The 18,022-nt window shown below is 44.9% G+C and overlaps 2 protein-coding genes across 2 annotated transcripts; one reads left to right on the top strand and one right to left on the bottom strand.

The window, feature by feature from the left end:
- Positions 1-4,716: 4,716 nt before the first annotated feature.
- LOC132572330 (histone H2A-like) lies at positions 4,717-7,326 on the bottom strand. The gene is made up of 2 exons (XM_060239248.1): positions 7,088-7,326; positions 4,717-6,696 (listed from the first exon to the last, which is right to left on the bottom strand). The coding sequence occupies exon 2, from the start codon at positions 5,267-5,269 to the stop codon at positions 4,790-4,792; it is 480 nt and encodes a 159-aa protein (XP_060095231.1). The 5' UTR covers positions 5,270-6,696; positions 7,088-7,326; the 3' UTR covers positions 4,717-4,789.
- Positions 7,327-12,942: 5,616 nt separating this feature from the next.
- Positions 12,943-13,554, top strand: LOC132572329 (histone H2A-like). The gene has a single exon (XM_060239247.1). It carries the CDS (start codon positions 13,002-13,004, stop codon positions 13,479-13,481), a length of 480 nt encoding a protein of 159 aa, XP_060095230.1. The 5' UTR covers positions 12,943-13,001; the 3' UTR covers positions 13,482-13,554.
- The last annotated feature ends 4,468 nt before the right edge of the window (positions 13,555-18,022 follow it).

Below are 18,022 nucleotides of genomic sequence, written 5' to 3'. Positions count from 1 at the left end.
TGTGCTGCATGGGCTACCTTGCTAGACTTCGTTTGTAGCATTTGACCTTGGATGGGAAAGAAGATCTTGTGCATGACCCTAACTATCAAGAGAAAGAAACCAGGCTGTCCAGCTTAGATATTTTTCCCCTTTTTGTGTGCCAATAGAATGCAAGCTCATTTTTAAAAAACCTGGACTGGGTGGCTGTATTGATTAAAACCAGCACAATCTTGACTCTTGCTTTCTGTGTTATCTGGTGGAGTGGTTAGAATGGTACATTCAGACATAAACTCACTGTACCACCTTGGGCTAATCACACTCGTGCTCCACCTATCCCACCTCACAGGGTTGTTGTGAGGTTAAAACTGAGCATATGTGCTGCTCTGTTCTCCTTTGATTAAAGGTGGGCTACAACTGTGACTCAAGGAGCTGTGGCTCAGTGGTAAAGCATCTGCTTGGTGTGCAGAAGGTCCCAGGTTCAGCTCCTTGGCATTTCTAGTTAAAAGGACCAAGCAGTTGGGGATGGGAAAGACCTCTTCTTTCAGAACCTCTGCCAGTCTGCACAGACAATAATACTGACCTTGTTGGACAGAGGGTCTGCATCAGTATAAGGCAGCTTCCTGTGGCAGGCAGCTGGTCTCATTATGTTCCCATTTCCTGGATAAGGCCACAATACTAAACCTGAAAATGTAAGGAGCAGGAGAGAATCAGAAGAGAGTTACTAGAAGATGCACATCTTAATCTCACACAGCTTCCTTTGTGTATCTGACATTCTATCACATAAAGAGGAAACATATGCGCTCTTCTCTTTGTTATAAGGTGCAAAGTTATTTTGGGGCTTCTACCATGCTCTGAACTGAATGCTGTTCTCACTTTCCTGAGAAACCTTCCCTACTAGAATTGCTTTCTAGTAGGGAAGGTTTCTCAGGAAAGTGAGAATTGCTTTCTGAAACCTCACAAGGTATGCTTTCTGAAACCTCACAAATACTAATGGTGACATCTTGTGGGCCACAGAGAAACAACTTCAGTTCCCTCTAGTTACAGAATGAACTCATGGTAATGAGACTCCAAGGAAGAGATCCCACACTTTTAAATCTTTATAATACACATCCAAAGCTGGGGGAAAAGAAGGTCAACTTTTTTGTACAATGGCACAGTCTAGGCATTCAGCAGGTGAGGTGACAGGATGGACTACACCATTTTACTTTGCAGATATAGGATCACTTGGTTCAGTGTTCTGCAATTCCCCGTATATAGAAAAACTAGCTAGGCAGACATGGGCCAAGAGTAGAACATTTCCCTCCTGACATGCTTTTATTTTAATTTTCAGGGAGCCTTTACATGGGAGTTTTTTCTTTTTTAAAAAAATTAATCTCCCCTCCCGTATGGTCTCAGATGGTGTGGTCCATGCTACCACCTAATTCTGTCACGACTCAAACAGGCTTGACTCTCTCCAGGCTGTTACGTGCCTGGTGAACAAAGAAACCTAACAAATAATTTTATCCCATGTAATATGTGAGTTGGGGGATTCCCTAGATCAGGGGTGGGGAACCTTTTTTCTGCCAAGGGCCACATGGATATTTATAACGTCATTCACGGGCTATTAAAAAATTATCAATTTATAAAACAGTGTTCCGCCAAGGGAGGACGATTCAGGCTGGCAAAATTAATACAAATAATTGTTTTTCTATTTGAAGTCATGTGGGGAGAGCCTAATCTAGCATACACACACACAGCCCGCTGCCCTAGGTCCAGGGCTTTTTTGTAGAAAAAGCCCAGCAGGAACTCAGTAGCATATTAGGTCACACACTCATTAGCATATTAGGCCACACCATCTGGAATAATCAAGTGCAAACTGAACTGTGGCAGTAATTTTTCCAGGCCCTGCAGCAATTCTGGCTGGCAAGCCAGGCCCCTGGGAGGCATCTGGGTCCTGTGATCTCTGCCTGGCCCTGGGGAGGCTGCTGCACAGTGTGGCTGGGCCTCACAATCTCACAGAGAGGCTGCCACATGGCTTGGTTCGGCCCAGCAATCCCCAAGGGCCACACCAAGTGACCTTGAGGGCCACATATGGCCCTCGGGACAGAGATTCCTCACCCCTGACCTAGATAATGGAGTGGACCCAACCAGCTTTTCTGCTGAGGAAAAGGGCCATCCAAAAGAGGCTATGTTGGGAATCATAAGACTAAACAACCAGAAAACACCAAATATCTCCCTTGTAAAATGAAAGCAATGTACTAAATATCTCCAACACATAAATAACAATGTGCTAAATATCTCCAATACATAAATAATACACAAAACACTAGTATTACTTATGAGAAAAATTCAAAATACACACTTGCCAATAAATACAATTCAGAATAACATAAACCAAACCACCAAGCTCCATTACAGTTTTCAGGTTGTTTAGTCTTTCTCCCCACCCATTTTTTCATTGGGGATCATAAGACTGGCATGGACAAAAGCCCTGTGAGACTGGTACTGTAATAGGGTTACTTACTCTAGCCTGGGAAATTCTTGAAGTTGGCTTCACATTACTCTGAGCTTTATGGCAGAGAGAGAATTTGAACTTGGGTCTCCCAGGTCTTTTTTGTCTGCCATACATCATTTCCATGATGTACAAACGGGTTTGGGCCAAGATCAGTTATAATGCTGGAAGATCTCCAGACCCTACCTGATTGTTGACAACCCTGTTCCCAAATGATGATGTTTAGAAGTGGCTCCCACTTGAATATGTTTGAGAGCCACTGGCAGGGCCGATGCGTGGGAGTAAGAACATAAGAGAAGCCATGTTGGATCAGGCCAACGGCCCATCAAGTCCAACACTCTGTGTCACACAGTGGCAAAAAATTTTATATACACACATACACTGTGGCTAATAGCCACTGATGGACCTGTGCTCCATATATTTATCTAAACCCTTCTTGAAGCTGGCTATACTTGTGGCCGCCACCACCTCCTGTGGCAGTGAATTCCACATGTTAATCACCCTTTGGGTGAAGAAGTACTTCCTTTTATCCGTTTTAACTTTTCTGCTCAGCAATTTCATCGAATGCCCACGAGTTCTTGTATTGTGAGAAAGGGAGAAAAGTACTTCTTTCTCTGCTTTCTCCATCCCATGCATTATCTTGTAAACCTCTATCATGTCACCCCGCAGTCGACGTTTCTCCAAGCTAGAGTCCCAAGCGTTTCAACCTTTCTTCATAGGGAAAGTGCTCCAGCCCTTTAATCATTCTAGTTGCCCTTCTCTGGACTTTCTCCAATGCTATAATATCCTTTTTGAGGTGCGGCGACCAGAACTGCACACAGTACTCCAAATGAGACCGCACCATCGATTTATACAGGGGCATTATGATACTGGCTGATTTGTTTTCAATTCCCTTCCTAATAATTCCCAGCATGGCGTTGGCCTTTTTTATTGCAGACGCACACTGTCTTGACATTTTCAGTGAGTTATCTACCACGCAAGTAGGCAAAGTAGACACTCGCATAGAGTGTTCCCTGTCCTAGGGGGTCACCATTGGGCACCCCCTCCCTGACCCATGACTGTACTGTGGCTGCTGACTGCTGTTGCCTCATCCTCTCCCACCAGCAAGCTGCCCTCAAACAAAGCCAAGCCACCCCCACCCCCAATGTGCAACTTGGCCTCCCACCTCATCCTGTCACGCCACCCTCCATCCTGGCGTTGCTGGCAAGCACTTATTCTCACAATTTTTTAATATAATTTACCACATCTTTTTTAAAAAAATTAAAAATCAGTAAATTAAAAATGTGAAAAGTTTCAAGTTTGGTGCTCTTAATTTTCCCTATATTTTTTAAATAATGGGAGTGCTAGTGGGTGATTTGCCTAGGGCACCAGAAAGCCTAGCACAGGCCCTGGCCACTGGGCTAAGATAAAAAGGAAGATGGCTAAAGAGGGTTACAAACATGTTGTTACCAAGCTAAGAGGAATGTCTCAAATTAAGCTGTGAATGCTAATTGGCAAGAGCTCAGGGCCAAATGTCTTTTGTGCTCCAGGTTTGTCATGGCCCTTGTGCAATTCCTTTCCACACGTGTCAGTTGCAGCCAGTTACTGCTGGATTCTACAAACAACATATTTATGGAGGATTAATTTTACTATCAAATTGTACTCCCTACCAGGGCTTTATTTTTGAGGAATGCAGTTCCAGCTGACTTGGCAACAGGGTATGGCTTAATATGCAACTGAGTTCCCGCTCACTACAATAGCTCAGATTGAAGTCTTCATGCTCAGAGATAGTGGTCTTGTGGATGTTTAGAGTGAGTCCTGTGGGTGGCCTTACTGACCACTATTACAAACTAAGTGGTGAGTTGTCAGATCACATTTTTTAATGTTCACTCCATCAAGCAAATGGCTTCTTTTTCTAAAACTAATGGGGGGGGGGGGTTGAATGCCAGCCCTTAAAACCTTAAGATATTGTAATGAGGTGGCAGTTGACACTACAAGACAGTAAAGGACTCCTTGTGCAAGCTGCACCTTTCTGATAAGTGGATTAAGTAACCTGCTAGGGTAACTGACTGCTGGGAATTTCTTAAAGGAGAAACTTGAGACCAGTAAACCATTCTTTTGTCAACCTACTCCAATAATTTTTTAAAAATAAAATCTTCCCATTTACCAGAACTCAGATGTAATGATTTTTTTCTAAAGCATCTTGTGTTGTGGATTGGACACCAGAACACTTAAGAGGGACAACAGTTCTTTTTTAGACTGGGTGGGTGGCTCTGAAAAGAGCCTTTGGGTCTTGGTAGAATTTGCCCCAGGACGGGAGGGGCTGGCCTAATTCTTGCTTCACTGAACGGCCACGGGGGCGGCAGATGACTTCATTATCATCTTCGAAGACTTGGTGGCCTTGCTCGTCCCGCTGCCTCCCTGCTTGCTCGCGCCCGCGCCACTGTGCAGCACTTCGGTCTTCTTGGGCAGCAGGACGGCATGGATGTTGGGCAACACTCCGCCCTGCGCGATCGTCACGCCGCCCAGCAATTTGTTCAGCTCCTCGTCGTTGCGCACGGCTAGCTGCAAGTGGCGAGGAATGATGCGGCTCTTCTTGTTGTCCCGGGCCGCGTTGCCTGCCAGCTCTAAGATCTCGGCTGTTAAATACTCCAGCACCGCAGCCAAGTACACTGGTGCCCCGGCGCCGATGCGCTCAGCATAACTGCCTTTCCGCAGGAGCCGATGCACTCGGCCCACGGGGAACTGCAGCCCGGCCCTTGAGGAGCGAGACTTTGCCTTCGCACGTGCCTTGCCGCCAGTTTTCCCGCGCCCAGACATCTCTCTTCAAACTCCTCTTTTCAACGAAGCGATGAAAGATAAACATTGGCGCGCTTGACGTTCTTTTATACGTTTTTCCAGAGACTTTGGTTTTCCGCGATTGGTCAAAGACGGCAGACCAATAGGGAGAAGGATTCTGTTGCAACCAATCGGACAACGACATTTGGCGCCCACGCAAAAAGAGCCTCGTGTAAAGACCCGCTTGCAGGAAACTGAGTATATATTGAACGTTTGCCCCATCCGACGAATAACTACACCCTTGATTTGTTGTAGTAAATATTGCCGCATTATGGAAGATCTGAAGGTCTTGCAGTAAATTTGCACTTAGGACGAGGTGACAAACCTTTCCAGTCTTTTAAAGATGCGGATTCTTTTGCTGAAGAAACTCAAGGTGCGGAAAGGCAGAGGGGTCGGGCTTGAATGCGTCAGTCTGGCCCCCTGTAGATGGAGAGGGAATGCTCGGGCAACTGCCCTTCAGTGCAGGCAGAAGTTAAAAGTATTTTTTTTAAAAAATAAATAAATTATTGCGCTTGCAACGCACACCTTTCGGGCTGTGCGAGTTACTCATCTTACTCCCCACTTCGGGTCCCACATTCTATACCATTTTTATTTGCAGAAAGCAATTCTTGTCTAGGGTCTCTGATTCTGTTCTCACCTTACCTTTCAAGTCGTTACCCTGAGTTGACTTGTTCTTGAAAGGTTTCTTCCACTGCAGCCCCCCACCCAGGTCTCTGAGTGCCTGGAATTACCATCATTTTGCCACTGGTAGATTATATCCACCACGGGTTTAATTTTGTAGGGCCGAGGGGGAAGGGAAGCGATCCTAATGCTCGAGATTTAAGGGCTCCCCAGCCGTCCAAATATCTCTCCAGTTAACCAGAGCGTATTTAATAAAGCATTTATTGTATATGACCAATACAGTGTTTATGCTGCCTTTGAGCTTCTGAAAAACATAACCCAAATTCCCGTTCAGGAAAGCTGGGGGGGGGGGGGACAACTTGTTTAATTTATTCCATATGTACATAAGACGCCACGTCATTTTCTTGTACTTCTGTTTCGCTGCCTTCTAGTAACGTCGTGCCCTAGCTTTATAGCTTTGGGGTGGGGAATGGACAGAGGGCACCCACTGGAAGTTCTAACCCGATTGAAAACTGAAAGCATTTCTGGAACAGCTGCGCCTCCTTCAGTGTTTTGCAAGCCAATCGTTTTCCTCTTCGCCGCGTGATATTCAAATTAGACAAACTTAAAGGAGAAACGATGTGGAGGGACGCGGAAAATATTAGAGATCCCCCCCCCCCTCGTTACTCATGAGCTAATGAGGCTCTTAGGCAGCTTCCGATTAGTCTGTCTCCGCGGAACGCGAGTAGAAAATCAGCAATTTTTCTTAACACGAAAATGCCTCCAGGGAACCTGGAGTACCTGTTGAACTGATGCCAGTGTCGAAAAGCAAGGAAAAGAAAAAGTAGCTGATTTAAGAGCGGCCCAGCAGTCAGCATCTCTCCAGCTACACAGACTATAACTATACATTTAGCATCTACTGCAGTGGTCCCATGCAACACTTTTGCTGCTAGCCTTAGGAAAGCATAATTCAAACGCAATCTCAGGGAAGAATCCTTCAAAATACAGCGAACATTCATCTCCTTCCTGTAGCGCTATTTCAATGCATTATTTATAGTAATTCCCTTCCTTAACTGTGCGGTTGAGTTGTAATGAAAGCAGTGGGGGAGGAGAGAGGGGACTGTATATTCTGATCTAATTGACGACTGAAAGTTTCCATGGGCTTTAAGCCTGTTCATAACCTTTTACTGGACTGCTTACCTGACACCAAGGAGCCCCGTGGCGCAGAGTATTAAAACTACAGTACTGCAGTCCTAAGCTCTGCTCACGACTTGAGTTCGATCCCAGGTGGAAGCTGGGTTTTCAGGTAGCCACAACGTCACCCCAGAGTCGGGAACGACTGGTGCTTACACAGGGGACCTTTCCTTTTTTCCTTAGCTGACACTGAAGTGCAGTGGGCTAATGAGGCAGCTGGTTGAAGACAGCTGGAATGTTTGAGGAGTGATGGGAACGTGGTAAAATGTGACTAATTAAGTATTAATATGGCAGGTGAGCAGGCTTTGCATTACTGCTAAGCCACCAGGGGCCCTATAAAGCAATTCTGTCTGCACAACTAGCACCAGGAGGCTACATGGCTGGTTGCTGCATTGCATTTGCTAGACTAAGATACTCAGGTTTCCTGTAGTGCTATACACCACTGGAACAGTCATTAATCCAGACAAAGATTCAAGTGTTAGTTGCTTAATTTAGGCATTTCCTCTGTAGTGTTACTAACTAGCGGGGGAGGGGGGAATGTCTTCTCCCTTTACTAGAAACTAATAGAATATTCTTTACCTCCATGCCAGGAAAATCCTCAGCTGCCCATTTCAACCATTAAGCCTCTATTAAAAGGTAGAACATACTAAAGGGCAGCACATTTATCAGGGAAGGAACAAATGAAAAGACAAGCTGTAAAGTTAATCAGCTCCTGCCATGTCTCAAATGCCATGTACTTCAAAAGCTTGCTGTTCCTACCGTAACTGATAATAGACTAATAGTGGCATTTTTGATTGCACGGTTTTATTTGGTTAGAACTGTGGGGAACAACCACCAAAATTTACACTTTCTTTGTTAGAACAAACTCAAAGAGGAAACCCTCGTTGTTACCACAGAGCAGCCACAATATAATTCAGGGGTGCCAAACTCATTTGTTATGAAGGCTGGATTTGACATAAATGACAGATTGTTGGGCTGGGCCATGAGTGTCATTAAATGTAATGCTAAGCAGCAGAGATATAAACTTTATAAACGACACAAACACAATTTTTTTTTAAAAGAAACTTAAAACATGCTTAAAAGATTAGCATATTTGCAATATCTTGTTTAAAGAGCCCCATGGCACAGAGTGTTAAAGCTGCAGTCCTGCAGTCCTAAACTCTGCTCACGACCTGAGTTTGATTCCCGGTGGAAGCTGGGTTTTCAGGTAGCCTGCTCGAGGTTGACTCAGCCTTCCATCCTTCCAAGGTCGGTAAAATGAGTACCCAGCTTGCCCTTCTACACATCCAGTAGCATGTTTATGAGCCAGTTGGTAAAGAGTCTTTCTGTGGCTGGCTAGGTTCTGAGAAGCCTTGTTTGTTCTAGCCATTTGACAGCTAACAAGTGGGCTTTGATGCTCTTCTGCGAGATGAAACACTATAGCAACAGTCACAGAGACATTCAAGTGCAGAATGAAATTATCTAGTGTTTGCCATCCATCCCTCACCCACCCCCAAGTATCTTTACAGTGACTTGTCTGCTGAGGATTCTGGTGATGGGAGAAGTGCTCTCACACCCTGCACACAGTTCACAGTCAGAGTTCAGCTGGGATTTTTTCAGAAAGTTTGGAAGGAGGAAGGGTAACACCCACAATTTAAAAGCACCAAGTCTCTGATTCAGAGAGAAGGGCGGGGAATAAATCTGCAATTCTTCTTCTTGCAGTCCTGCACAGTAAGCTACTACTATCCTTTTATCAGTGGAGGCAGATAGGTATCAAAAGACAGAAGACTGTTTACAGCGGAGGTGAGCAAGATTTGTACCAGGGATTTCCAGTGTAAGGCTCAAGCTTTTAGCAACCATACTTCCACCCCCACTTTTTTTTAAAGCTTGGGGAGGTGACTCTCTCCGCAATAGCTGATATTCTTTTATAGCCTAGACTAGGCAGAGATACCACTTCTGATACTGCCATATCACCTCATAAATAGCATCCAATTAAGCCTCTACTAGAAGGGACAGGGTGCTGTATCTTCAGGCTTCTTGGCAACCTTAGATAATATCACCTATCTTTTTCAGGTTACTTTAGCATGTGCAAATATCACAGGAAACTGGGGAACAGGCTTGCACCTTCAAGAAATTGCTGTGCCTTTAACAGTGGAAAAGAGCAAGAGTCCAGTGGCACCTTAAAGGCTAACAAAAGCTGTGGCAGCATGGGAGCTTTCAAGCAAATGGCTTTCAAGCTCCTGCCTGTCACAAATTTTTTTTACTCTTTAAGGTGCTACTGGACTCTAGCTCTTTTCCACTGTTAAAGGCACAGCAATTTTTTGAAGGTGCAAGCCTATTCCCCAGTTTCCTGAAACAGGCAAGTTTGTATGTGATATTGCCAGTTTGGTGTAGTGGTTAAGTGCATGAACTCTTATCTGGAAGAACTGGGTTTGATTCCCCACTCCTCCACTTGCAGCTGCTGGAATGGCCTTGGTGTTGGAATACAAGCTATGCACATTTCAATATGTGATATTGCCAGTTTGGTGTAGTGGTTAAGTGTGCGGACTCTTATCTGGGAGAACCAGGTTTGATTCTCCACTCCTCCACTTGCACCTGCTAGCATGGCCTTGGGTCAGCCATAGCTCTGGCAGAGGTTGTCCTTGAAAGGGCAGCTGCTGGGAAAGCCCTCTCTAGCCCCACCCACCTCACAGGGTGACTGTTGTGGGGGAGGAAGGTAAAGGAGATTGTGAGCCGCTCTGAGACTCTTCGGAGTGAAGGGCAGGATATAAATCCAATATCTTCTTCTTCTTACAGAGTTAACTGTTTGTTTACCTGAAAGAGAAATGATGTATTGTAACCTAAACCCAATTATATGCAGTCTTCTTTGCCCACCAAAGATGTAAACACAACATTGGTCAGAAAGGACATTAGGTGTGAAATGCTTTGATCTTGTATGCAAGCTGAATTGCTCTTCTTCCTGGCGAAATGCTCCTCGGGAAGAAGAACTGTTAGGCAAAGGGTTGTAAAATGTAGCCATGTAGAGACATAAGAACATAAGAACATAAGAGAAGCCATGTTGGATCAGGCCAACGGCCCATCAAGTCCAACACTCTGTGTCACACAGTGGCAAAAAATGTTATATACACACATACACTGTGGCTAATAGCCACTGATGGACCTGTGCTCCATATTTTTATCTAAACCCCTCTTGAAGGTGGCTATACTTGTGGCCGCCACCACCTCCTGTGGCAGTGAATTCCACATGTTAATCACCCTTTGGGTGAAGAAGTACTTCCTTTTATCCGTCTTAACCTGTCTGCTCAGCAATTTCATCGAATGCCCACGAGTTCTTGTATTGTGAGAAAGGGAGAAAAGTACTTCTTTCTCTACTTTCTCCATTCCATGCATTATCTTGTAAACCTCTATCATGTCACCCCGCAGTCGACGTTTCTCCAAGCTAAAGAGTCCCAAGCGTTTCAACCTTTCTTCATAGGGAAAGTGCTCCAGCCCTTTAATCATTCTAGTTGCCCTTCTCTGCACCTTCTCTAAAGCTATAATATCCTTTTTGAGGTGCGGCGACCAGAACTGCACACAGTACTCCAAATGAGACCGCACCATCGATTTATACAGGGGCATTATGATACTGGCTGATACATAGTTAGATTAGCTGGTATGCTAAATTGTTTTTCCTTTTTTATCCGAAGTACCCTATCCTGATGTTTTCTAGTAAACTTTATTTCTTTTGATAAGCTTAAGCTTCGACTTCAATGATTGCCACTCCAAGCCTCTGAATTCATAAGAACATAAGAGAAGCCATGTTGGATCAGGCCAATGGCCCATCCAGTCCAACACTCTGTGTCACACAGTGGCCAAAAAAATTATATATATGTCCTTGAAAGGGCAGCTGCTGTGACAGCCCTTTCAGCCCCACCCACCTCACAGGGTGTTTGTTGTGGGGGGAGAAGATATAGGAGATTGTGAGCTGATCTGAGTCTCTGATTTAGAGAGAAGGGCAGGGTATAAATCTGCAATTCTTCTTCTTCTATTTGCACATGCTAAAGTAACCTGAAAAAGATAGGTGACATTATCTAAGGTTGCCAAGAAGCCTGAAGACTCTTGCTCTTTTCTACTTCTGACAGATGAACATGGCTACTCATCTTAATCTGTGCCTTTAACAGCAATTTAACAAACTACACCCGGTGAATCTTCTTTCATAATTTGATTTCTTTATTAACAATAGAAAGATTCATTATTCAGTTTCTCTGCATTTCCCCTTTGAGCCATTTTTTTTGGGGGGGGGGAAGGAAGTGAGGTTTAAGACTGTAAAACTAATATAGGGAGAAAGGGGAACCTACCCCATCCCCTATTTAAATCGCTCCACCAACTGCTTCTCATAACTAAAAAAATCACATGAAATACGCTCAGGTCCCAACATCTCACCCAGTTCACCCTTAGCTTTCAAAATCCCCTTTAACGCTATTTATTTATACTTGTTGATTGTGCCTTTTGATCTACTGCAACCCACTACAGACTTCGCATAAAGAACAGCATCTCCTCCCCATTTTCCTAATACGCCCACACTTGTCAGCAAGGGTGGGGGGGAGATAGGCCATGAACGATTTTTCATCTACATATGGGTTCCTTGCTTTCGTTAATATCTTGCACCCCTGTTTACATCACAGTTCTTAATTCCCCCAAATTATTTCCTTCGGTTTTAGATGTGCATTTTAAACACATAAGAAACACCAACGCTAAATACCGCTAGTTCGTAAACGAACAGCAATCAAAAAGTCTAACCAGTTTGTCACCAAGCTACTAGAAACCAAGATACCAACGACGAACAAAATATACGCTCAACCTCATCAACCAGCCAGCCAGAACAAACGAAGAGGAGCTGATTTTTAAACCAGCAGTTAAATTGCATAATCTGAATATTACGCGGTAAAATTGAAGACGATTGGCCACAAAGGACTGAAGGTGTGTGTGTCGGGGGCGGGGGAGGTAATGAAAAACTCGGCTTTCCATTTGGTGAGATCGTGCAGTGTGAATTATCTGGTTCTTCGCTGTATGTTTTCATCAAAACTCGGTGACAAGGCAAGAAGTTCCTATAAATGTGAGGAAAACTGCAGTGCTACAGGGAGCTCTATGGTGTCTCTGCATATAAAATCATTCTGCGAGTTGCTTCATCCAGATGTGGCATTACGACTTCCCTGAGCCAGAATCCCTGAGTTACACTTTCCAGAGGCTTACCGCAGAAGCACTGTGGTGGCCTGATGAAATAAATGCCTCATTATGCGCGCTCTGGTTAGCTGGCTGGAGACGCAGGACATTTTAAGCAGTATTCCATCACTTTCTCTCTTGTCACACGGTTGCAACCTACACTTATTTTTTTAAAAAAATATTCTATTATCCCACAAATCGAAACTATTCACATTATTTGAACAATTATTACAGTTGTGACTTAAATTTATATTGGCTGGGAGTAAGGCGGAGCAATGTATAGGGGATTGCGAGAAGTATTAGAGACGTTTGTTCAAATCTTTATTCGGGTACAAATCTCCATGGGTATTTTCAGACAAGTGCTCCTCTGCCCTCTCCGCACCTTGAGTTTCTTCAACAAAATATGCGTGCAAAAAAGACTGGAGAGGTTTCTCACCTCGTCATGGGTGCGATTTACTGCAGGACCTTCAGCTCTTCCATACTGTGGCAATATTTATAAAAACAAATCAGAGGTGTGAGTACTCAAGGAATGGGGCAAACATTGAAAACACGAGGCTTTTTTTGTGCGGGCAGCAAATGCCGCCGTCCTATTGGCTGAAACAGAATCCTTCTTCCTATTGGTCTGTCGTCTTTGACCAATCGCGGAGAGCTAAAGTCTCTGGGAAAACGTATAAAAGAACTTCAGGCGCGCTGTTGTCTACCTTTTATTGCTTCGTTAAAAAGAAGTGTTTGAAGAGAGATGTCTGGGCGCGGGAAAACTGGCGGGAAGGCGCGTGCGAAGTCCAAGTCTCGATCTTCAAGGGCCGGGCTGCAGTTCCCCGTGGGCCGAGTGCATCGGCTCCTGCGGAAAGGCAGTTATGCTGAGCGCATCGGCGCCGGAGCGCCGGTGTACTTGGCTGCCGTGCTGGAGTATTTAACAGCCGAGATCTTAGAGCTGGCAGGCAACGCGGCCCGGGACAATAAGAAGAGCCGCATCATTCCTCGCCACTTGCAGCTAGCCGTGCGCAACGACGAGGAGCTGAACAAGTTGCTGGGCGGCGTGACGATCGCGCAGGGCGGAGTGTTGCCCAACATCCATGCCGTCCTGCTGCCCAAGAAGACCGAAGTGCTGCACAGTGGCGCGGGCGCGAGCAAGCAGGGAGGCAGCGGGACGAGCAAGGCCACCAAGTCTTCGAAGATGATAATGAAGTCATCTGCCGCCCCCGTGGCCGTTCAGTGAAGCAAGAATTAGGCCAGCCCCTCCCGTCCTGGGGCAAATTCTACCAAGACCCAAAGGCTCTTTTCAGAGCCACCCACCCTGTCTAAAAGAACTGTTGTCCCTCTTAAGTGTTCTGGTGTCCAATCCACAACACATGATGCTCCTGGAAAAAAAATTCTAGGAGTCCTAAGACGGGTTGATGCAATTGAGTTATAGCAATCAGGAAGTAAAATAGTGGTTAGCATTAGCGGACTGAAGTGACATTGGTTGATTAGTCTTAGGTTGGTTTAATGTACTACTTAAACACTTAATCAAACATTGTCCCCAGCCAAAGTTATTTTCTCCCGCCCATGAGAAAGCTGCATATTCAAAGGCTGTTAGGCCTTAGTGTGCTACCAAAGCCATCTAGTATAGGTGGCCTTCACCTCTGCAATGGGAAGGGCAACAGCTGCCTGAACAGAAATAGGTGTAGCTTCTACCTGGATTTCCCTTAGGGTTTCACTGATAGCCTCCCTTAGAAAATCACATTTGAAACTCTAACCCCATCTGTTAAATGTCCATGCTACCCTTTCTAGGAGCCATAGACATAATTGTTTCATTCATTCCTATATATTGTGAAATTAACAGACTAAATGCCTGGTCATGTAAACTGTCTATGGCAGAGATTTTTTTTGAAGTTTCTCGTAATCCAGGTTGATACTCTGCTCTTGGCGCAAACTGTAGAGCTGGGTTAACGGATGGTTTTCCGCACAAAAACTCAAACATGCCCCTTGAGGTGATGCCCCCCACCACCTCTTGCTGTGAATGTCACCTGCAGTTGGGCTTCCAGGGGACTTAATTCCATACATATTGGCTGCACAATGACTCTACTTTCACCTGGACCCACAATTTCTGCAGCATAAAACAATATTTTCTGTTTGGCAAAAGCAACTGGTACAAAAGGGGCAAGATGATTGCTGGTTCTCATCTGGATAAACCCAGATTCCTCTAGTCCTCTATGCCAGGGTTCCTGTATGTGCTGGTGGTGGGTGCAATGCTGTCCTCCAATAACTTTTCTGTTGCCCACCAAGTGTTTAGAAAATGAGTGGGGGCAGTGGGGATTTTGCCCAGCAAGGCTTCTGATTGGGCACACCCACTGGAGATCTGATTGGCTATATGGATTTTTAAAAACATTGCTTTGGCAGCAGCTGCTACCACAACACAAGGATCTTCACTGTGTGACTGAAGATATGCTGTGTATTTGTAGGGTTGCCAAGTCCAATTCAAGAAATATCTGGGGACTTTGGGGGTGGAGCCAGGAGACATTAGGGGTGGAGCCAAGATCAAGGCTGTGACAAGCATAATTGAACTCTAAGGGAGTTCTGGCCATCACATTTAAAGGGACAGCACACCTTTTCAATTCCTTCCTTCCACAGGAAATAATGAAGGATAAGGGCACCTTCTTTTGGGGCTCATAGAATTGGACCCCCTGATCCAATCTTTTTGAAACTTGGGGAGTATTTTGGGGAGAGGCACTAGATGCTATACTGAAAATCTGGTGCCTCTACCCCAAAAAACAGCCTCCCAGATTCCCGTGGATTAATTCTCTATGATTTTCTATGGGAATAAATCTCCATAGGGAATAACAGAGTTCCCAGCAGACATTTCCCTCCCCCCCCACCCCGCTTTCTGACGACCCTGAAGCGGGGGGATGGTCTCCAAACCGGGGGATCCCCTGCCCCCACCTGGGGATTGGCAACCCTATGTATTTGCCAGAAAATATTTTCAAATAATATATTCATTTTAAAAAGCTTCCTCTTAAGGAGAGCTTGTTTAATTTTTAAAATGTGCCTGTGTGTGTGCACACATCGCACCTGGAAGTCATGTTGAATTTTGGTGACTGCCCCCTACTGGGGGTCTGCAGGATATTCAGAGGTGGATGAATAAAGCCTGCCCTTGCCCTCCCAACTGTTGGTATTCCAAGGAGGTCCCCCATCTAAGTACTTGCCAGTTGGCCCTGCTTAGCTTCTGAGATCTGATGGGATCGGGCTTGCCTGGGTTATCCAGGGCAGGGCTGTGTTGAAGAGTTACTATTAGAGTTATGCATAACCTCATTCCCTGAACAGTTTCAGAGGGTCACAGTGTTGGCCTTCAGTAGAACAACTAGCACCTTAGAGACTAGCAAGATTTCCAGGGTATGCGCTTTCAAGAGCCTGATAAAGGCAGCTTTGACTCTTGAAAGCGCATATCCTGAAAATATTGCTGAGCTCCAAGGTGCTAGCTCACTTCCTGACATTGTGTGGTTGGCTCTCCCTCCCATGGCATTCATTTTGTTGCTTGCTTAACTTCCTGTGGCAGCCATTTTGTGGCTGCACCTGCCAACTTATGTCAGAATTTCAAAGGTACCTGCAGGACTGAAAAAAGTTGAAAAAGGTTGTGTGACAGCCTCTGTTGTCACACAAGAGACCAGACTTTTCTGGTTGGAAGGCCTCACCCAAACCTAAAGGTTGATTTGCCAGCTGCTTAACTCAAATCTTGCTCTTTTACTGTAGACCAACATGGCTACCAACCAGAAACTATCTCCTTTTACTGTTGTCCTCAGTCTGTGGAGAAACCAGGTCCTTGCCAGCTTTGTTTACATAAAAAACAGTGTGGTATAGCAGTCAGAATAGGATTGGGCTTGTGTTCAAATTCTTACTTAGCCATGAAAGTTTCTTTGTGACCTTCAAGCAGACACAGAAAGACTCACATGTTGCTGGTTTCAATATAGAGAGTTATAGCGGAGGGATGAGGATTGCCAGGTTTTTAGCCAGCTTCTGTAGTTGATTGAGTGATTTTGGCAACTGAATATTGGCAATCTCTCTGTATCCAATCAGATGGATCTAGATTATTTATGCTAACTGAAGGGGAAATGTAATTTTCCATCAATTCCCCATTCCTGCATTTTGCCCCTTACGCCATTCCTGAGGTTCCCCCATCCTCCAAGAGCAGTATTTAAAGGACGTCAATAGGCTATCTCTGGAGTGGGGGGTGGAGAAAATTCTGTTCTGTTAGTTCAGATCCAATATGTTGATTTCTGCAAAGCAAATGGTACAGGAAGAGATTACACTTTCTATTTTCCCCCTAACCAGTTGGCAACTTGATACCAGGGACATTGTAGGGTGAGTTTGATTCCCATCTTTCCCCAAATGCAAGCCCTTTTGATCAAACCTTCAGCATAACCTCTGTCTTAACATCTTTTCATTCCTCCTATGCCAGAGGGATTATCCCAGTGAGAGGAACACCAAACAACCGTGATGAAAATACCAGAAGTTGGAAGAAAAAGAAAACAAGGATTTGTCTCCCTGGGCTAGTTAGTTTGGCAAAACATAAATACCTCTGCGATCTAGAAAAACACTACTTTCAAAACCCAGTTCTTCTAAACTATCTTTTAAATTTGGGGAATTAGAGATTCTAGCCCATGTACTTGCTACTCTTTCTGCTTGCTCCCGTCTCACCCCTCAGCTCTTTCTGGGCATTCTTCACTTTGCTTTCTCATATATTATTTTCTTCCAGATACTCACCTTCACCACTGACCTACCCCATAATTAATGGCTACCTCCACTATGCTTGGCAACTGATTCGTCGAGAGCTGGTGAGGACTGCTTCTTCAGTCAGAGATGCATTGATGACACTCATCCTTAGTTAAGATAAGCTCTCCCCTTACAGGTCATATTAACCCTGGGGACAAAGGTCCCATAACCATGTGGTGGGCCTCAATACTCTGTGTCCACATTCTCAGATTGCACCCATTGAAATACATCTTCAGAACCATGACCAATGAAAACCTTGAGAACATTCCGAATATCTGTAAATAAGTGTCCAAGTTGGATTTGATGAGTGGTTTTATTTATGAGATATTTGACACACTTATCACATCCACCACCACCCCAAACTTCTGCTTTCAGGCAGCCAAGAGGTAACAAGCCTTGTACAATGAAGGACAACCTCACTGGTCAACAATGCATGGATGCAGTGGTGGCATTTTCTTCATGGCTGCAGAGATGTTTGGTCACATTCAGATCAGTTCTTTCTATTGTTTCCCCACTGCTTCACAGCACTCCGTTGCACTGAAAACCTGGGCACTAGAAGACTTGAATGACATGTGAGAGGGCAGTTGGGAAGCAATTATATCCATCACTTATGAGGTACCCAGTTCCAGAGGCCCACTAGATCAGCAACATACTTGCCGGTCATCTGTTCATTTAAACACTGTGTCATGATCCTTGGCCTAGTGAGGCCTACAGGCTCCAGGGAAGCCTGTAACTACAGGGCCTACATTTCCAAGGATCACTTCTGTCCCTCTGATTGGGTGGGCAGCAGTTTTGGAAGGAAAACCAACCCAGAGGGGAGGAAAGCATAAAAAGGCCAGCTAGACAGGGAAGCGTGTTCTCTCTGGGCTTGGGAAGGCTGCAGATGGGGAGAGATCCCTCATCCAAGGAGATTGAGTGAATCAACTGGAACTAGAGGAAGGGAACGTGTAGTTAGTTGTGTCAGGGCTTTTGTTTCTTTGTGCCAAATCTTTACTGTTTTCATATTCACTA

This window comes from Heteronotia binoei, chromosome 5, assembly GCF_032191835.1.
Source record: "Heteronotia binoei isolate CCM8104 ecotype False Entrance Well chromosome 5, APGP_CSIRO_Hbin_v1, whole genome shotgun sequence".
Taxonomy (NCBI): domain Eukaryota; kingdom Metazoa; phylum Chordata; class Lepidosauria; order Squamata; family Gekkonidae; genus Heteronotia; species Heteronotia binoei.
This window is presented reverse-complemented; position numbering and strand designations above follow the sequence as displayed.